Source organism: Chiloscyllium plagiosum, unplaced genomic scaffold, assembly GCF_037043375.1.
Source record: "Chiloscyllium plagiosum isolate Xiang-an unplaced genomic scaffold, Cpla_swu_hap1 HiC_scaffold_9, whole genome shotgun sequence".
NCBI lineage: Eukaryota > Metazoa > Chordata > Chondrichthyes > Orectolobiformes > Hemiscylliidae > Chiloscyllium > Chiloscyllium plagiosum.
In genome coordinates this window covers 26,456,564-26,479,077 of record NW_028270147.1, presented here as the reverse complement: position 1 = coordinate 26,479,077, position 22,514 = coordinate 26,456,564, and the positions used below count along the sequence as shown (strand labels likewise).

The window sequence follows — 22,514 nt, the reverse complement described above, 5'->3', positions numbered from 1 at the left end:
GTTTAAATTACGTTCGCGGCTAGAAAACATATTAGACAATTTCCATCATAGGAGGGAGAAGTTTACTAGGTTTGACACTTTTTTTTTCTGGTAAGTAATTATGTAATTTGTGCACAAAGTTAGAAGTTTATTTCCAAGCATCAACAGTGAAGTGATACCAATCTATTAAGGTGCCCCTACTCCACAGAATCCATTTATAGAAAAACAGTCTGCACTATTGTGAATAAATCAAATCAGAAACGATACCATATTTTTGGCTCTGATCTCTAACTTCTGGAATCTAATTGCTTACCTTTAACCTTGGGTTCAAAGCCATGATTGTTAAGATTGGGTTAATTGAAGAAATTGAACTCTTGAACAGAGATTTGATTATTTTTATGTAATGGATCATCTTCTTCCCTCCCACAAAATGTCACAATGTAACACTGAGTGCACATGCATGCAGTGAAAAATAAAAGATGCTTTTTGGAAACTTTGGTAAGATCCCAGTATAACCAAGTATACAATTTGCTAGACATATTACACTTACAGGAACAATTAAAGTAGCATGAGCTTCTTCAAGTTTGTCCTTTAGCCACAAGAAATCTTGGTAACGTCTACGAACCTCATACTCACAGGAGTCAAACTCACTTCGAGTTGTCTATAAAATAAGTGGCATTATTAAGCAGAGAACAACAGTACAGATTATTTTGAAACAGTCACATACTTAAAAGATACCTTCTACTACAAAAGATGAGCTTTATTATGTGGATAAAGCACCACAAACTATTCAAAGATTCCTTCAGGGTGATTTGTTGAAAACTACTGTACTGAGAACTTATAGTACATCAAATTATTAAAAAATGTTTAATCAGATAATCAAATCACGTTAATAACAAAATAGAAAACAGAATTCAAACTGGATAGTTGTGAGAAGTAGATCATGATACCAAATGAATCTAATCAGAAATTGCTGGAAATACTCAGCAAGTCTCACAGATCTGTGCAGAGAAAGCAGAGTTAATGTTTCAGGTACAGAGACCGTTCTTCAGAACAGCAAAGCTAATCTCTCGAAATACAGTCTACTCTTGGAGTTAACTCAAATAAAATTACTTAGCAAAATAGTATAAATTTAACCTTTTAAAATAGCAAAACAGGCAATTGATTCTGCTCTTATACTCTTCTGATATTTTTATTTTTCCAGCCAATTATTACTTAATTTTTCCCATTTTTCTTGAAAATATTTTCTTCTGAAACAGTTGGAATGCAAGGCAGAAGCCCTCAACTGTCATGTATTAAACAAGCATTATTCACATGCCTAGACAGTGAACATGTGCTTACTACACAAGACTGGCTGGTCACATCCACTTGCGAATGAAGGTGGTAAATAACCAACTATCAAAGGTTCAATGAAGAGTGCAGAAAGAGCAAATCAGGAGCATCAGCTGACGTACGTAAAGATGAGGTATCAATCTTGTGAAACTACAAAATTGGACTACTTGTATGGCAAGCAGCATAAGCAGCAAGGGTTAGAAAAAGGCTGAGTAAGTCCACAACCAACAGATCAAATCAAAACTCTGCAGTCCTGCCTCAGCCAGTCATGAATGGTGGTGAAAATCTGAATAGCTCACTGGAAGAGGAAACACTCAATAGTATCTCAATAATGGGTAAGCCCAGGTCAATGAAAAAATAAGGCCTAAGTATTTGCAACAACATTCAGTCAGAATTGCTAAGTGAATGATCTGGCACAGCCTCCTCTGGAGAACCCCAGCATCACAGATGGGAGTCTTCAACCAATTTGATTCACTTCACGTGACATCACGAAATGTCCGAAGACACTGGTTACTGCCAATACCATGGACACTGACAATATTATAGCAATAACATGCTCCAGAACTTGCCTTGCACTGGGGCAAATTGTTCTAGTACAGCTATAATAATAGAATTTACCCGAATGTGGCAAACTTCCGTGATATATCATTTATAGGACAAATCCAGATGGGCCAATTACTGTCCCATCAGTCTACACTAAATTATAAGTAAAGAACTGGAATGGATCTTCAACAGCACCATCAAGCAGCAGTTACTTAGCAATAACATGCTCACTGATGCTTAGTTTAAGTTCCTCCAGGACCATTCAGCTCCTGACCTTATTACAGCTTTGATTCAAACATGGATAAAAGAGATGAAGTGCAGAGAGAAGGTGAGAGTGACAGTACCGTATATCAAGAGTACATTTTGATCAAGTGTGGCATCAAGGCGCCTGAACAAAACTAGAATCAATGGGAATCGGGAGAAATCTCTGCTCATAGTAGCCATAACTAGCACAAAAAAAGATGGCAATGTGTTTGTTGGAGATCAGTCAGTTCAGCTTCAGGACAACTCTGCAAGAATTCCCCATAGTCGTGCCCTAGGATCAACCACCTTTTAGTTGCTTCATCAATAAACTCCCCTGCAACAAAAAGTCAGAAGTAGGGATGTTTGCAAATGATTGCAAAACATTCAGCACATCCACACGATACTGAAGCAATTCATGTTCAAATGCAGCAAAACTTGGATAACTGAGTCAGGCTTTAGCTGAAATGAACAAGTATTATTCATGCCATACAAACAACAGGTGAATGACCACCTCCAACAAGAGAGAATCTAGCCATGTCACTGCCATCACTGAATCATAGAGTCATAGAGACGTACAGCATGGAAACAGACCCTTCAGTCCAACCCGTCCATGTCGACCAGATATCCCAATCCAATCTATTCCCACCTGCTAGCGCCCAGCCCACCTCCCTCTCTTTTATATCTTTCCCCTCTCACCCCAAACCTATGCCCTCTAGTTCTGGACTCCCCGACCCTTGGGAAAAGGCCTTGTCTATTTATCCTGTCCAGGGCCCTCAATTTTGTAAACCTTTGTAAGTTCACCCCTCAGCCTCCGATGCTCCAGGGAAAACAGGCCCAGCCTGTTCAGCCTCTCTCTATAGCTCAAATCTTCCAACTGGTGATACTGGTGGTAACACAAAATTTCTGCCCCACAAGGACAGCCATTTCGAGTCAAGCTGTTTTAGAAGTATAACACTGACATCTACTTACAATGTAGAAAATGCTGTGGTGTGGCCCTACCACAGAAATACCAGCTAATAACAAACTCTGCAAATAACCGTCCCTTCCCCTACTCTCAAATAAGCCATAAAGCCATTGAGCAAATCACAATCAGACTATAAAGTGCCATTTTCTCAGCAATATCTTTCTCATTGATTAGGTCCATCAAGATCACTTGGTTGCAGACCTCATTATAACAATGGTCCTGAAACAGAAAAGAAATATGAACCTCCAGAGGACAATTGCAGGTGAATGCTCTCAAAGCAATATTCAACAGTATGGAATCAAGATTGAAATCAATGGAAATTACAGGTAAAACCTGCAACTGGTAGGAAGATTGCAAAAAAAAAAGTATAATTGGATTCAAAACTTATAAAAATGTTTTAAAAAGTGCTAGAGAAACAGAATTAAAGTTTTGAATCCAATGATACTTTTTTTTGCAATCTCCACCATTGAGTATTCTGCTTTTATATACGAAAAGTTTTGCAATTGTTCAAGGCCGAAAATCTCTTTTCTAGGGTACCACAACAGGATTTCCTCAGAGAAGTGTCTAATGTGCCAACCGTCATAACACTCTGCACAAGGGAGAGACAGAGACCATCTGCAACAAGTGAAAGCTAGCCATCTCCCTTTGACACTCGGCAGCATCACCATTACTGAATTCTCGACCATCTGGTCACTATAAACCAGAAAATTTCCTGGACCTCTCACAGATGCCATCGATGTTGGTTTGCTCTCTGAGCGAGAAGGTTCGTTTTCAGACATTTCATCACTATACTAGGTAACATCTTCAGTGAGCCTCAGGATACTGGTGGTGCAGCCTGCTTTCTATTTATATGTTTGGGTTTCCTTGGATCGATGTTGTCATTTTCCATGGTGATGTCAGTTCCTGTTCTTTTTCTCAGGGGGTTCTAAAGGGGATCCAAGTCAATGTGTTTATTGATAGAGTTCTGATTGGAATGCCATGCTTCTAGGAATTCTCATGCATGTCTCTGTTTGACTTGTCCTAGGATGGATGTGCTCTCCCAGTCAAAGTAGAGTCCTCCCTCATCCATATGTAAGGATAGTAGTGAGAGTGGGTTGTGTCGTTTTGTGGCTAGTTTATGTTCATGTATCTTGGTGGCTAGTTTTCTGCCTATTTGTGCAATGTGGTGTTTGTTACAGTTCTTGCAAGGTATTTTGTGAATGACATTAGTTTTGCTTGTCATCTGCATAGGGGTCTTTCAAGTTCATTAGCTGCTGTTTTAGTGTGTTGATGGACCACCATGATGCCAAGTGGTCTGAGTAGTCTGGCAGGCATTTCCAAGATGTCTTTGATGTAGGGGAGAGTGGCTAGGGTTTCTGGATGCGTTTTGTCTGCTTGTTTGGGTTTGTTGCTGAGAAATCGGCGGACTGTGTTCATTGGGTACCATTGGAAACGTCTGAAAACTAACCTTCCAGCCTCAGTGAGCAAACCTACATCCAGAACCTCAACCTGAGCTAAAATCTTCTCAAAACGCGCTAATAGATACTATGGCCCCAAGTGCAGATCAGAAGCTAGGAATACTGCAGAATGTCACTCATTTGATCACCAAATCTAGTCTACTCATTGGATCGCCAAATCTAGTCTACTCATTGGAAAGGCACATGCAAGAACAGTGACAGAATATTCACCACTTGGCTACACGAGTATAGCTTCAACAAAGCACAGGACCCTTGAGGACACACAAGAAAATGCAATTTGTTTCATTGGCACCAATCTGAAGTATGCACACTCTTCAGGACTGTGCTATGGTTGTGGTATGTATCATGTACAAATTTCTTACAAATATTATTTGAGAACTTGGACTCAAGTGGAAGAAAAATACATTTACTACTTTGTGTCATATGCAGACAGGGTGGTTAAGAAGGCGTTTAGCATGCTTGCCTTCATTGTTCAGTCCTTTGAGTACAGGAGATGGGATATCATGTTGAGGTTGCTCAGGATGATGGTGAGGCCTTTTCTGGACAAGTGTGTCCAGTTCTGGTTACCCTGTTAAAGGAAGGTTATTATTAAGTTGGAGAGGGTTCAGAAAAGATTTACCAGAATAATGCGAAGAATAGAAGGTTTGAATTTTAAGGAGCCTGGAATTTTTTTCATTGGAGCAGAGGAGGTTGAGAGGTGACCTTATAGAAGGTTCATAAAATCATGAGGGGTATCGATAACATGGATGGCAGGAGTCTCTTACCTAGGATGAGGGATTTCAAGACTAGGGGACATAATTTTAAGCTGAGAGGACAAAGGTTTAAAAAAAAACGTGTGGCAACTTTTTAAAATAAATAGACAGAGAACGGTTCGTTTGTGGAATAAAGTTCCAGATGAAGTGATGGATGCAGGTACAGATATAAGGCTTAAAAGACCTTTGGATAAGTAGATGAAAATCAAAACAGCATTAACAGCATTAACAAGAATTCATGCGATTTCAAATAAATGACAAGAAAGCCATCTGAGATAATTGCTAAGGCATTTTTTGTCTTGAGCAGATAGAGAAATTAAGGGTCAAAAGCAGGTTCACGAAGGATTACACGGCATACTGGCACAGAGGTACTTTATTTGCAGTCTCCAAACTGTCAGGGCTGGGGAGAAGGCCAGAGTGGTTTAGCAGTCAGTGAAAGGTAGTTGTGGAGTTATTACAGAGGAAGATATGCTAAAAGTCTGTTGAAGATGTGTTTAGGGAACCCATGTTAACTAACAAATTTGTTAAGTTAGCATTTGTTTTAAGGGTCCCACTTAGAGATGTAACTGGAAAGAAAACAGCATTGAATGAATGAACAAATTGCTGCACAAAAGAAAACAATTCCAATTGCACTAGCTGAACAAGAAGCTTCAGCACTGAGACTGGGGGTGACTTTTCATTAAAGTTTGAAAGTCTAAGAGTATTGCTGGGGTAAAAAGAAGATGAATCTTTTTAATTAGGTTGTTCTCATAGTTCTTGCAAATTATATTACATAAAATGCTAATTATATGTCATAAACATCTATGCTCTTTTGTTAAAAATTCACAAGAGCTTGTCAATGTATATTTTCAGTGACTGGCCTCGATGTTTAACAAAAATAAAAACAAAACTGATGGTCTACCAAGCCAGGTTTCACTCTAGAATCTGATTTGTCGATTATTACTATCGGCTGAAGTCATAATATACATTGCATCAGCTCAATGATCAATGACACATTTTCAGCAGTATCTTCCAAATCTGAAATTTTTATTATCAAGAATTACAAAATTATGAGGGGCATGGATAGGATAAATAGACAAAGTCTTTTCCCTGGGGTGGGGGAGTCCAGAACTAGAGGGCATAGGTTTAGGGTGAGAGGGGAAAGATATAAAAGAGACCTAAGGGGCAACATTTTCATGCGTATGGAATGAGCTGCCAGAGGATGTGGTGGAGGCTGGTACAATTGCAACATTTAAGAGGCATTTGGATGGGTATATAAATAGGAAGGGTTTGGAGGGATATGGGCCAGGTGAGACTAGATTGGGTTGGGATATCTGGTCGGCATGGATGGGTTGGACAGAAGGGTCTGTTTCCATGCTGTACATCTCTATGACTCCAAGTAGAAGAGTATCAAGAGTAACACCACAATTTCAGAGATCTTCGTAGTCACACACCAGTCTTTTAATTTTTCCTTTTTTCCTTCAACGTAGCCAAGTAAAAATCTTGGAACAGCAACATTAGCAACACTCTAAAGATAGGTTCAACATATGGACTGCTGCAGCTTAAAATCACAGTTCATTGCTGGCATCTCAATTCCAATTAGGGATTGGAAGATGGATAATCAGTGTGGGCATCAATGGCCAGAATAAATAATATGGTATTAAAAGATAAGACTTATGCTGTTCTCAATGGGCAAACTTTTGTTGGGGGAGCTTTGGGGAGTCAAATAAGAAATGTGCTACAATACTTGCTACTCCAAAAGTTAATGAAATCAATTGAACTGCTTTTTCATCAGAAATCTGACTCATTGAAAATGGAAGTTCAGGAAAAAAAAATCAACCGGCTATAAATTCTAATAGTTATTTGTGCATGAGCCAACTACTTCAAACTCTGTTCCTGTTCAGTACCAAACCTCAAATACTGATAAACATATTTATTGACTGAAATAAGTTTGGCAAATAAGGAACTCAGAACAATGCTCAGGCAGCTTCAGTTACTCTAATAATCAACACCAGATTGGGCCTTACCATAGCTTGGCAAGTACTTCTCGGTAGTCCCTCCACTCAGTCAAACATTTGCAGCAGAGAGTAGGAAAAATACTTAGGTTTCTCTATTTGTTCTTGATATTTTCATGTGAATTTTTCAAATTGTCAATTTTCAGAATAACTGTCACCACTATTAACAAAGCCCCGGCACAACATTAGCAAATTTTCAAGTTTCCACTACCTTATTTTCAAGCAAGCCTATCTCACTATCCATGATCCAACACTGAAAAATCATTGTTTCTAGATTGTGGAGGTGAAACATAAAATGAATAATCTAGATTAAGTAAACTAGTTGGAATACTTTTAAAATTTACTATTCATAATGCAGTTATGCCTGGACTGATATGTTTGGGATTACAGAGATATGGCTGCAGGGTGACCAGGAATAGGAAAAGAATATCCAGCAACAGTTTTTAAGACGAACAGACAAAAAGGAAAAATGAGGTGGAGAGGCATTGCTGGTTAAAGAGAAAATTAACACATTAGTGAGGAAGGATATTAGCTCCAATGATGTGGAATTTGTACGGATACAGCCAACAAACACCAAAGAGCATAAAACAATACTGGGGTTGTATATATGGTCCCATACTGTACTGGTAACATTGGGAATGCATTAAACAGGAAACTAGAGATCCAAGTAATGAAGGTACAACTATAATTATGGGTGACTTTAATCTGCATATAGATTGGGCAAAGCAAATCAATAACAATGCCACAGAGGAGGAATTCCTAGAGTGTGTGTGAGATAGTTTTCTGGAATAACATGTTGAGAAACTAACAAGAGAACAGGTGATCGTAGGCTACATATGGTGAAATAAGACAGGAATAGTTGGCTGTTTAACTGTGCAAGGCCCTTTGGGGAACAGTGACCACAATATGATAGAACTTTTCATTAATACAGAGTGACATAATTGATTCTGAGAATCAAGTCCTGAATCTAAATAAAGGAAATCATGATGCTACAGCAGGCTACAATAAATTAAGGGATGTTACTTAAAGGGATGATAGTGGATAGGCACTGGCAAACAATTAAAGAATGTCACCGGGAAATGCAACAATTGTGCTCATCTGGCACAAAACCAAAACAGGAAAATGGCTCAACTGTGGCTAACAAGGGAAATCAAGGATAGTATTTGATCCAAGAAAGAGGCTCACAAATTGGTCAAAAAAAAAGCAACACACTTGAGAATTTGAAGAAAGTTAGACTTCAAAGAATGACAAAGGGATTAAGAAAGGGGAAGAGACTACAAAAGAAAGTTTTCAGGGAACATATAAATAGATTGTAAAAGCTTCTATGTACATGAAGAGAATAAAACAGGGTAAGTCATAATAGAGAACAAAAAGATGGTTCACAAATTAAATACATATTTTTGCTTCAGTATTCACAAAGGAACACACACATAATGTCCCAAAAAGTATTGGGAAACACAGAGTCTAATGAGGGGGATAGAAATCAGCATTTGCTGAGAAATGGTGTTGGGAAATCACTGGGATGGAAATCTAATAAATCTCCAGAGCCTGACAATTTACAACCCAAAGTACAAATTTAAGGGCCCCTAGAAATTGTGGATGCACTAGTAGTCACCTTTGAAGATTCTATGGACTCTTGTCAGTTCCTACGGTTGGAGAGTAGCTAATGTAACTATACTATTAAATTAAAAAAAAGGTAAAGTGAGAAAAAAAGGGAATTACAGACTGGCTAGCCTGACATCCATAATGGGGAATGTCTAGAATAGATTATAAAAGAAAAACAATAACAGAGGACTTGAAAAACTGTGATAGGATCAGACAGAGTCTGCATGGATTTAAAAAAGGGAAATCAAACTTGATAGATTTCCTGAAATGTTTAAGGATTTAACTGGTATAGTTAATAAAGGGGAGTCAATGGATGTGGTTTACCTGGATTTTCAGAAGTCTTTTGATAAGGTCCCACAGAAAAGACTAACATGAAAAATTGAAGCACGTGATAATGGAGGTAGTGTACTGACACCAATAGAGAACTAGTTGACGGATAGGGAACAAAGACTAGGAGTAAAATAGGTCTTCCCTCCCCACCCCGAGTAGCAGCCAGTTACTACTGGGGTATTGCAGGGATCAGGTTTTGGATCCCAGCTATTCACAATTATTAAATGATTCAGGTGAGGGAACTTAATGCAATTCCAAGTTTGTAGATGACACAAAGCTGAGTGAGAGGATGAACTGTGAGAACACAGATACTTCAGTGTGTTTTGAACAAGTTGAGGTCAGTGGGAAATGCATGGCAGATGCAGTATAACATGAATAAATGAGGTTATCCACTTTGGTAGCAAAAACAGGGTGACTGATCATTATCTGAATATTGAACAGGCGACTGGTTGGGAAAGGGGGAGGTGCAATAAGACCAGGTGCTTTTATACACCAATTGCTGCAAGTAACCATGCAGGTGCAGCAGGTGATGAAAAACACAAATGGTATATTGGCTTTTATAGTGAAAGGATTTCAATACAGGAGCAGAAACATCTTGCTGCAATTATACTAAGCCTTGGTGAGATCACACTCTCGTACTGTATGCAGTTATGATCTCCTTACCTTAAGAAAGATGTTTTGAGTATTGAGGGAGTGCAACAAAGGTTTCCCCAGACTGACTCAGGGATGACAGGACTGATATTTGGAGAGAGATGGAATCAGTTAGGACTATATTCACTGGAGTTTAGAAGATTGAGGGAATATTGCAGACACCTATAAAATTTGAATAGGACTGAACACAGTAAACACAGGAAGGACATTTCTGATGACCTGGCAGTCCAGAACCAGAGGTCACAGTCCAAGGTTACGGGATAGGCCATTTAGGACGAAGATAAATGTCTATATGCAGATAGTGGTGAGTCTGGAAGCAGTTAGACCAAAGCATGGAACATTTTCAAAGAAAAAGTAGACATAATTTTTGGGGCTAAAGGGATAAAAGCGTACTGTGAGAAACTGGAAACAGGGAACTGGGTTGGATAATCAGCTGTGATCGTTTTAAAGGTGGGGCAGGCTCAAAATGTCTGAATGGCCTACTCCTGCTACTATTTTCTTTATTCCAGATAAAATCTTAATTTTATAAATTTTCATTAGAACAGGCCATCACTTTAACCAAATATCAAAATTTAAAAAAAAAGTGATGGTACTCATGCCATAAAACTAGCTGCTTCCCACTCCCAAATTACATTCATTTTTGGAGAAACATTATTGTTTAGTAATGCTTAGTTTCTTTTTATATTAGATAAATTTTTGGCAAATTAACTGGATTTTGGATGCACTCTCTGGGCCCTATTGCCCACCCCTAGTTACCCTTGAGAAAGTGGCAGATGCCATTGTGAATCGGTATTTGTTGTATATACACCCACAATTCTATTACGGACAATTCCAGGGTATCAACCAAGGAATTAAGGAATAGCGACATTTTGGTCATCCCGCTGGCAAACTCCAGTAACTATAGTCCTACGGAATCCATGATTTTGCACATCAATTCCCAGGAACACATGAAATGTCATAATATTCAAGGGTCTGGACGAAGTACTGAAAAATGGGATTAATGTTAATAAGTGATTTCACAGAATCATGGAATCCCTAGAGTGTGGAAGCATACCAACAAGTCCACACCAACTCTCTGAAGAGCACACCAGCCAGACCAAACACTTCTCCCCTGGGCCTCCCCTCTCCTGCCCGCCCCCCTGCCTCCCCCCACCCCGCGCGCCGCGCCCCTCGCCCACGCCCCCCGCCCCACCCCCCCTGCGCCCCCCCCCCGCCCCACCCCCCCTGTGCCCCCCCCGCCCCCATATTTCCAACCTCTAATTTACCTCACTTGCACATTCCAAGATTATGGGTCATTCCACCTAACCTGCACATTTTTGGACTGTGGGGGGGAACATGAACACCCAGAGGAAACACAAAGATACAGGGAGCATGGAAATTCCACATAGACAGTTGAGGATGGAATTGAACCCAGGTCCCTAGCACTGTGAGGCAGTAGTGCTAACCACTGAGCCACTGTGGCAACCCTTTTTTTGTGTCCGTGCAGACTTGATGGACTGATGGGCCACTTCTGTAATGTGACTTTATATTTCTAAGTCAGGACAATGAGTGGCTTGGAGGGGTACTTGCAAGTGGCAGCGTTTACATGCATCCCCTTCCCTGGTCTTTCTCTATGGCAGTTATTGACAGTTTGGAAGATGCTGTGCGTCTTGTACTGGGTGCATGGTTACTGGCAAATGTCTGAGATGAAAGGATGAAATGTTTGTGAAGGTGGTGCCAATCAAACTGGCTGCTTAGTCCTGGATGGTATAAAGCTTCTTGACTGTTGTTGGAGCTGCATGCATCCAGGGAAGTATTGCACCACAGTCCTGACTTGTCCATCATCGAAAGTCACATATTTTGGCAAATTAGGTGCTGTGTTATTTGCTGCAGGATACACACTTTAATCTGCTCCTGTAGTCACAGCCATTACAGAGGAACCTTAATTATCTGAACACCAACTATCCGAAAATCGGATTATCCAAAGGAGATCTCGAGGTCCCTATAGAAACATTACATCAAAGACATGTTTCCAACAGTGATCGCATCTTTTGTTTAGTGATTAAACAGGCACCGCCTCAAAATGACTGACCTCCTGCCCGCTCTCTCCCCACACTTTCACTGGAGTTCTACACGGGAGTGTACCCTAAGCCGCTGTCCACAAATACTGTGTGTGTGTGCGCGCGCGTTCGTGCACGTGGCGGGGTTGGCCGGGGAGCAATGCTGGGGGTAGGTCTCGCACTGTGTGCTACTGCAGCCTCCTGAACGGGGAGCAGATTTTAAAAGTTCCAAGCCCCAGAGGAAAGGTATTTAATCAATTAACCAAATAAATCGATTATCCAAACAAAATAGTGCCCGCCCATCTCATTCGATGAATCGAAGTTCCCCTGTATATTGCCAGTCCTATTCAGATTCTGGCCAATGGCTGTTGGTAATGAAGGGGTCAGTCATGGTAGTGCTATTGAAAGAAAAGGGTGATGGTTAGATAATGATAAATCTTAAATGCAGCAAAAATTCTACTTTTATCAAATCCCGGGAATTGTTGAAAAGGTTCCCCAAAAATAGGATATTGTCATAATTGTAGTAGATGGTATTACCAGGCAAGTCAAATCCGGCCTGATAGACAATAAGTTTTACTTTATATGAGTTCTACTTTGTATACATAATACCAGGTATATTTGGAGACAAGCTTTCAGAGTGTTGCACCTTCGTCAGATAGCTAGTGGGGCAGGATCATAGAGCACAGAATTTATAGAGAAAGATCAAAGTATGTGATGTATTGAACAAACTTCGTTTGTTGTTAAGACTTAATCACTTTGACCTTTTACTATAAATTCTGTGTCCTATGATCCTGCCCCACTAGCTACCTGATGAAAGAGCAGTGCTCTGAAAGCTTGTACTTCCAAATAAACCTGTTGGACTATAACCTGTTCTATGATTTTTAACTTTGTCCACCCCAGTCTAACAGTGGCACTTCCACATAAATATACAAAACAGGTCAGTTATGAAAAAATTCGCAAGAACCAGTCATCAAGAAAGTTTAACAGTTATTTTTCCAAAATGAAAAAATAACTATATTACAGCATACAACTACTATTGGAATGAATACGAAAGAACGCTTCAACCCTTGACTTCCAATAACAACTTTACAGACACTCAAATCTCAGTGAAGGATCAACCCTGTCTCCCCACCAAATCTCCTTTTTCAAGTAACTAATCAATTTTGTTTTCAGTAAAGTTCTGTACATTCATTCAACACTAATATCATCCCCTGAGATCCTCAAAAAATTAACTTTTCCATTATTTGTGGACATGGGTTTTTTTTTTAAAAACCTCAGCTGTCTTTGACAGCTCAGTAGGATTTCACCCTCTCAGACATCTCCACAGCTTTTTGCCTCAGTAGTTTTCTTCCAAGCAAGTTGAGACCTCTTCTACCGTGTCCGGACTGTTTTAGAGGCTGCTAAACCAAAAAGCACCTCTGCTGTTATAGATCTTTTCTCCCTGAAATAATCCTGCTTTATTAGCCCCTCTCTCTCTGGATTGTAAAACTCTAGTCAGCAAACACCCTAGCAATATCTTTGTGGGCTCGCTAATCATTTAGCTAAACTTTCACGATTTTTTAGAAACAGTCTTTAACTCACTCTATAGCTTTATGACCTTTTATTTGAAAAAGTTCATATCTTCACAGAGTTGAAAATTAAAACCTATTTCCCTCCAGCTTAGAACCTACATTTCCAGAAAAAGATAAAATATGAAGAACCTTCACAATATGTCAATTTAAACTAATGACGGAAAATGAATTCTCTGTAAATGAAACAAAATCTTCCTTTACTACCAGGAAACAACATGCTACGTTTATCAGTTTTCACATGGAGGTTAGTTTCTGAGGAAACTGTCAATAAAGATGGAATCAAGTGAAAGGAGCAATTTTATTGTCTAATTTTCATGAAGACTTATAATTGGATAAAGTCTTGATAAGTCATTTTTTTGAGCTTTTTAAAATCATACAGTTCATCACCAATTTCCTTATAAGTTGACTACTACTGCACATTGGTGAAAGAAACTGAAAAAGTTTCTCAGCAATGTTATCTCGATTTCTATTCATTATTAAGCCACCACCATTAGGAGAAGCAAGTTCCAGTAACTAAGTTGAAAAATGTGGTGCTGGAAAAACACAGCAGGCCTGGCAGCATCTGAGAAGCAGGAGAATCAACGTTTCAGGCATAAGCCCTTCTTCAGGAATGAGGCTGGTGTGCCAAGTGGGCTGAGAGAATTTGGGGGAGGGGTGCTGGGAATACGATAGGTGGAAGGAAGTGAGGGTGAGGGTGATAGGCCGGAGAGGGGGTGAGGGCGGAGAGGTCAGGAAGAAGATTGCAGGTCAAGAGGGCGGTGCTGAATCCAGCTTTCTCCAGCTTCCTCATTTCCCCTCCCCCCTCCCTTATCTCAGTCCCAACCCCCGGATTCAACACCGCCCTCTTGATCTACAATCTTCTTCCCGGCCTCTCCGCCCCCACCCCCTCTCCGGCCTATCACCCTCACCTCCTTCCACCTATCATATTCCCAGCACCCCTCCCCCAAATTCCCTCCCCCCTGCCTTTTATCTTAGCCCACTTGGCACACCAGCCTCATTCCTGAAAAAGGGCTTATGCCCGAAAGGTCAATTCTCCTGCTCCTTGGATGCTGCCTGGCCTGCTGTGTTTTTCTAGCACCACATTTTTCAACTCTAGTCTCCAGCATCTGCAGTCCTCACTTTCTCCTTGCTTTTCCTAAGAAAACCAACTCTAAAACCAAAATCAATACAAGACTTTTAAATGTCATTTGCAAATTCTCAATCATTTAAAACTGCTTTTTAAATACTATTTGAAATTTCGATTAGTTTAAAAAAAAAAAGAGATAATTTTTTGCATTAACATCCAGCATCCGGTAAAATCCATTTTGCAAAGTGACCCTGTGTACTAGTGAATGGCATTCATAGAAGAAGAATACAGCGCAGTACAGGCCCTTTGGCCCTCGATGTTGCGCCGATCCAAGCCCACCTAACCTATACTAACCCACTATCCTCCATATACCTATCCAATGCCCGCTTAAATGCCCATAAAGAGGGAGAGTCCACCACTGCTGCTGGCAGGGCATTCCATGAACTTACGACTCGCTGAGTGAAGAACCTACCCCTAACTTCAGTCCTATATCTACCCCCTCTTAATTTAAAGCTATGCCCCCTTGTAATACCCGACTCCATACGTGGGAAAAGGTTCACACTGTCAACCCTATCTAACCCCCTAATCATCTTGTACACCTCAATCAAGTCACCCCTAAACCTTCTTTTCTCTAATGAAAACAGCCCCAAGTGTCTCAGTCTATCCTCATACGATCTTCCTTCCATACCAGGCAACATCCTGGTAAACCTCCTCTGCACCCGTTCCAGTGCCTCCACATCCTTCCTATAGTATGGCGACCAAAACTGCACACAATATTCCAGATGCGGCCGCACCAGAGTTTTATACAACTGCATCATGACCTCAGGACTCCGGAACTCAATTCCTCTACCAATAAAAGCCAGTACGCCATATGCCTTCCTCACCGCACTATTTACCTGGGTGGCAACTTTCAGAGATCTGTGTACATGGACACCAAGATCCCTCTGCTCATCCACACTACCAAGTATCCGACCATTAGCCCAGTACCCCATCTTTTTGTTATTCTTCCCAAAGTGAATCACCTCACATTTAGCTACATTGAATTCCATTTGCCACCTTTCTGCCCAGCTCTGCAGCTTCTCTATATCCTGCTGTAACCTGCCACATCCTTCCTCACTGTCAACAACTCCTCCGACTTTCGTATCATCCGCAAACTTGCTCACCCAACCTTCTAACCCCTCTTCCAGGTCATTTATAAAAATGACAAACAGCAATGGTCCCAAAACAGATCCTTGCGGAACACCGCTAGTGACGGCACTCCATGAAGAAACTTTGCCATCAACTACTACCCTCTGTCTTCTTCCATCCAGCCAATTCCTAATCCAAACCTCCAACTCACCCTCAATGCCATATCTCCGTATTTTCTGCAGTAGCCTACCATGGGGAACCTTATCAAACGCCTTACTAAAATCCATATATACCACATCTACCGCTTTCCCCTCATCAACCTCCTTCGTCACCTTTTCAAAGAATTCAATAAGGTTTGTGAGGCACGACCTGCCCTTCACAAAACCATGCTGACTATCCTTGATCACATTATTCCTATCCAGATGTGCATAAATCCTATCCCTTACAATTCTCTCTAAGACTTTGCCCACAAACATTCAGATGTTTGTGGAGTTACCTGGCCATAACAAAGGCATGTTTAAGACTCAGAGCAATTCTAAAAGCTTGTTTCGCAATAGTATCTGATTGTCTGCCAATCACCTTTGGGTGGAAAGCATCTAAAACTAAAATAATAAAGGATTAAGAAGTCATGAAAGATTTGGCACCAGATTTCATGTCAGAAAATCAAAAGAATATTGAGTCACCATGGAATACATTGAAAATACTGATGAGCTGATCACATTGAGTTAATGTGGCAAACTGGATTTTAAGATTGGGGATTGCTGGGTATCTTCAATCGCTCATAATAAACTTCAATTTACTTGCATCATTGTGTTACAACGAAATGTTAACAAAATGAAGTTAATCAATCTTTGGAATTAAGTATTGAAAGCACATTCAGCAGTAATTTATTTTTACCTTTGTAATAATTCTGTAAGTGACAAATGTTTCAAGTGTTGTAACATGATTTGCTGGGTCGTCAACCGTGACAAAAATATCTTTGCTGTCAGGTTCATCATCCAAAGTATGCTGATTAATCATAGAAGATGGAGAAGTCTGCATGGAGATACTGAACGAACTGGCATCAGTGAAGCTAGCATCCTGTTGGAAAACAGAAGACAATATTCCTTATTTATCTAAAATGAAATGTTGTTAGCACAAGAGGGCATTGAAATAGTTGCATAAAACCAGATATGGAATTTAAGCATATTGCAATTTGGCTTTGAAAAGGTCTCAATCTTATACACTCACCAAACAGATGTACTTTTTTTTTATGTCGCATTTCAAATAAAAGTACAACCCAAGAGAAGTTTTGAATTCAAATTTATTAACAGAAATTCACACACAAATGTGATCAAACCTCAAATACAACAGCGTATTCAAAAACCAAATCAGAAAATAAACAGAAAACGCTGGAAGTTCTCAGCTGATCAAGCAGCATCTGTTAAGGGGAAAACTGAGCTAACGGAGTGATTTTGTATCAGAAATCAACTGTCAGTTTCATAGAGGGTTCCTCTCAGTGAGGCCTAGCAATATTTCTTATATGATAATTTCAAATACACCTTGTCAACTGTAAGCCTATGGTGCCTCACTCATCCTACCTTCCCTCACCCAACAGGTGGATGTACTCATCACTGCTGGAACCTCCTGAGATTTCTGACATCAGTGCCATCTTTAAAGACCAGCTGGGCACCCAGTCAAGCACTGCTAGCCAGGAACTGCCCTTCACTGAATATGCAGTGGGTGAACAATGAGAAACAAATGCTTCTCAAGGCATACAGATGGCGCAGCTGACACTTTATTGGACATAGAATTAAAACATTTGTGCATATATTGCTACTGAAGAACCAAGCTACATGTTACCTGCCCTTAGTTTCATCCCATTTCTTAATCCTACCTAAACGAGTGCTCTTTTTAACTGGGTGACCACTGTAGCCCAACATTCTCTCATTGCTCAGCAACAGGTAGAGGGGAGTATGATTGCACATTTAAAAGACATATGGACAGGAACATGGATAGGAAAGGTTTAGAAAGATCCGGGGAGATTTCCAACGCCCCTCCTCCAAGTATCACATTTCCAACGCCCCTCCTCCAAGTCCCTCCTCCCTACCTTTTATCTTCTCCTGCTGAACACTCTCTGCTCATTCCTGAAGAAGGGCCTGTGCCCGAAATGTCGAATCTCCTGTTCCCTGGATGCTGCCTGACCTGCTGTGCTGTTCCAGCAATAAAGTTTCAACTTAGAAAGATCCGGACCAAATGTAGGCATTTGGGACTAGTTCAGTTCAGGAAACCCGTCTGGCATGGACGAGTTGGGCCAAAAGGCTTGTTTCTATGCTCTATACCTCTGATTTTATAATAGCCAAAGAGAATAATAAGACAAACTAAGGTCTTTTTGGGAACATACAAGAACTTCTTGCCTTTCAGCTAACATCAAATGTACAGTCAGTCAATGAGTAATCACTGCATCCAGCTCACAGCTGTTGGAACCAGCTGTAATAAAATCTGGTCTGGCTTATTGTGCTCCACTCTACAGTGCTCTATCCAGCAGAAAAAATGATATCCCTCTTACTTGATGTCATCTTCCTCCTTGGAAGATTGATGCTATTCTTCCAGCTCCTCAGAGTCCATCAATAACTTTCTCACCTCCTGCAATTGTGCAAAGCATAGCATACTAAGATTACAAAGGCTCCCCAGACTGACCCAAGCAAGACAATCTTACCATCAGTACATGCATCTTCTGTTCCATGATTGATTCCCCTGGTTGAATAATGGGTTACACTGTGCCTGTGCTCAGCCTCAGACCAGAGGGTGTATAACAGCAAGCATGGTCACAGAAGGTAGCCCTGGTATCCCAGTAACTACTCTTGTAAAACATGCAACCTCTGATGGTTTAGCACTCTCCTCCATACATGGCTATCAAAGTTACCAATAAGGCCACTTCAGGGATCTCTGACATTGGGATCTTACTCCAATGAATGCAACTAACTGTTGTAGGATTATAGATACCGTCTTCAGAAATATAATACCACATCAAATGTGTTGGCAAACACAGTTCAAAGGAAGAAGAAACCAGTTCTGTGCCCTTTTCAGCCTGAGATCTTGAACTATTTGTGAATTGTGGCCCGCAAGTCCCATTTCTAAGGTAGCTGGTAAAATGTGGAGCTGGAAATGCACAGCAGGTCAGACAGCATCAGAGCAGGAAAGTCGACATTTCGAGTCAGTATCCTTCATCATTTTATCAACTCTGACTTCCAGCATCTGGAGTCCTTATTATCTCTAAGATAGCTGGAATTGCTTGTGCTTTACAGACAGACTATCTACCACGAACAGCTTTCAATAACATGATCAAGACTGCTCAAGACCATGTGTACCAACACAATTCGATGCTGCATGCATTTCACATGAAAGGTGGAATGATGAGAGCTACTGTCAACCTGTATTGTGAAAATGCCTAATTAATGCAATTGCCTCAAGTGCATGGTGTCATTCACAAGTGGAGTCCACACGCCCAGACAGAAAAAAATTAGTTATGCCACCCACCCCAGGTGGGGTCACAACCATTTTATCTTTCCACTGTGCATTTACAAGTTGTATGATTATGGAAGGCAATGCAGATCATGCTTGGCACAGGGTCAGGCTGTTAATGAAGGCCCATCCCCTCCCCACATTCCTTTTCTCCTGGCATCACTTGTTGGGCAGCATGACTAAATTAATCATGTCAGACCCACGCTCGCTTCCAGCATCTGTGAGTTTATTGCTTTACAAAGGGGAAGAAAACCTCTTTGCAATCGAGGGACTTCAATGATCAAAGGCAAAGATACCCTTTTTATATACTTGCTCTAAGGCCACTTTTGGCTGTTGTAAACCAATGATTGATTACATGCACATTCAATTATGTGATTGCACGATCAATTTTAGATCCTCTCATGATGTTTACAACAATTCCCTAATTACATAACCTTGGGCCTTCGTAACATCTCTCATTCGGTGACATTCCAGACTTTAGGCTGCTGCAATAATCTCTGTTCATAGGAAGGGGCCCTTCTCTAGCTCCCTTTCCACAGGAATGCAGTTAAATCCCTTAATGCCTGTATACTTTATATATCATAAAACATGCAGCTATAATTGCTCAGGGTTCTTAGCAGTCCCTTTCTTTTTAATACATACTAAATATCAAACTCTGGACTAGCCTGAAAAGGGGGCTTCGATCAGGATTTCTCAAGGATGTTCCGTATCAAACTGTCTTGACACAAACAGCTGCATTTGTTTCTGTTTCAACAGCATCCATTGTATGTATTGCATAAAACTGTTATTTTAATCTTGTTACCTTGGGTACACTATGAAGGCTACAATTACTCTAGTTTATAGTTTAACTTCAAACAGCAGACGATAGAAGCTGCAGTTTAAACTAAAAATCTTGCTCAGCCATTTCATGTCAACTGAGAACCACACACAGCCATTTTATGTTGCTTCAGCCATGGGTTCCCTAACACCCTGTCCAGCCCATCAGTACTTAGCTTCCACATAGTCCCATATACCAGTGAATTAAAATTTCATCTCTTAGCATTGCCCACAGCTTTAGCCCAATAGGTTAGCCATGCTATCATGCTGCATTATCCCTGTGCCAAGACAAAGATTGTGATGACCAACAATCCCTCCCTCCTGCACTGACCCACGTCCTCAAATGCACTATTCTCCTCTCCTATCCCTTAAATGTTGAGTTTTCCTCTTCACAAATATTGTTCCCTCTGCACCCAAGCATGCTGCCTCTAGGCCCCACAATTGAGTTCCCCTGACTGAAAGGTGTCACTCTTGACCTGATGGAGGTCTATTCCCCTCCAACTTTGAGGCTTGACTATTTGGTTGAAGCATATCATACAGACTTGTGATACCCCACAACAACAATGTCCAACCCCTCGACTGATTACTACTGACAATGACCAGGTGCCAGACTTTGTACTTGCACTAAAAGCAGGATTGACATATTATACGCCTTTAAGTTCTGACTGAGAGGCAAAGGGTCAAAAGCCACAGTAATGACAACATGCTGAGAGTATTCAAGTACTTGTGAAGTGACTGAGTGCTAAGACAGCAAGCGAGGAGCCATGAGGTACATTCTGGTCCAATCCCAAAAAGTTGATGGCTCAGTGGTATTATCACTAGACTGTTAACCCAGAGACCCAGGCAATATTCTGGGGACCCAGGCTCAGCAGACAGCAGGACCTGAATTCAATAAAAATCTGGAATTAAAAAGAGTCTAACGATGACAATGAATCTCTTGTCGATTGACAGAAAAGCCCATCTAGTTCACTAATGTCCTTTAGGGAAGGAAACGGTCATCTCTATACATGACTCCAGACTCTCAGCAATGTGGTTGCCTTTTAACTGCCTGCTGGGCTGGGTAATCAGGGAGAGGCAATATATGCTGGTTTAGCCAGCAACACCCTCATCCCAAAAATGAATAAATAAAATAAGTTCATGAATTGTGTGCCTGTTGCTGTGTGCAAAGTGCCCTGGCAGTATCATTTCTATAAGAAATGCCAGCATGCTTCGAAATACAGCAATGAAATGTAGAACAGTATTTCAGATGGATCAGAAATCCACCAATAGGGCTGGGCAGTCACTGCCTGTAAAACCTGCCCTAAAATGTTAGTGAGGGCTGCCAAGATGAAGGACTTGAGGAGAAAGTTGTGAACTGGGTTGCCAGTCTTTGACTTTATAGTCAAGAATAGTCACAGTCTATTTTCTGTCTGGTAGCTGGGAAACTATAATAACAGGGTGGCACGGTGGCTCAGTGGTTAGCACTGCTGCCTCACAGCACCAGGGTCCCAGGTTCGATTCCAGCCTTGGGCGACTGTCTGTGTGGAGTTTGCATATTCTCCCTTGTCTGTGTGGGTTTCCTGAGTGCTGCGGTTTCCTCCCACACATCATGAAAAACATTTTCAGTGAGAGAAGTTTGGATCTGGAAAGCACTGACTGAGGAGGATGGCGGAGGGAAGATCAATTACAGTTTTCAAAAGAGGACTGAATCTTGTGATTGCTACAGCATGGAACTCACTATACCTTGAGAAAGCCAGTGTGGATTCAATTGGCATAATATTCTCCTCATGCATTGTAATCATTTTGTAATTCTATTCTATAAATTCTGCTGCTACATATGCTTATTTTAAAAAGCAGTTGAATCTACTATTTGCTATGAAGCCAGAAAAGTCTTCATGACACAACAGTGTTCTTATGGTCTCTTTCTATACAACTAAGTTCAAAACACAATCTTGTTCTCCTTACAGCAAGACGATATCACTTCTTCATGCACATACCACAGTATTTGTCCCTTTCTCTTCAATCCTTTTCACAATACAACATGACGAAGTACAGCATATTATTTTAGTACTGTTGGAAAATAACTAATACGTCAATGTAAGATAACTTTGCAAACATATGCTAGGAATAGCCAAGTAAATGAAGACCATCAAGGTAAGAAAACCCACTGGATACTGATGTTCCACACTCTATGTTGCCACAAGGTTTAAAGAGTAAGAGTCTGTCCAATGAACTCTGAGTACTTTTTTAACATTTTATTTTTATTGTTTGTCAGGATTCTTGCCTTCCAGCATTGTACTTTTTGCTCCTGCTTATTTTAGATCTGTACATTTATCAGCAACATTTAAGATTTTGGTGGCTTTTAACCACTTAGTGCAGCTTAGAATTCTTAACTTCAGACACACAGAAAAACTATATTACTAACTCAAAAACCCAATCCAAACTAAATTGCAGTTTACATTACAATGTCAGCAATAACAATTGAATGAATGAGGATGAAGAGAAGTTGTGAATGGAATGTATGGATGGGGCATCCTGATGGCCTACCCAGAACACAGCTT

At 40.6% G+C, this 22,514-nt stretch overlaps 1 protein-coding gene across 2 annotated transcripts in view; it reads right to left on the bottom strand.

Annotated features, from left to right (window-relative positions):
* The window catches only part of snx7 (sorting nexin 7), a 96,818-nt gene that overhangs the window by 44,475 nt on the left and 29,829 nt on the right, over positions 1–22,514 (bottom strand). The window contains exons 1-3 of one of the 2 annotated variants that reach the window (XM_043698873.2): positions 18,203–18,279; positions 16,552–16,734; positions 530–640 (exon numbers count right to left, since the gene is read on the bottom strand). In XM_043698873.2, the coding sequence (XP_043554808.1) occupies positions 530–640; positions 16,552–16,695 (255 nt within the window). In that variant the 5' untranslated portion in view covers positions 16,696–16,734; positions 18,203–18,279. Of the gene's footprint in view, positions 1–529; positions 641–16,551; positions 16,735–18,202; positions 18,280–22,514 lie in introns of those variants that run through there. The other variant, XM_087990486.1, reaches the window with a different exon arrangement.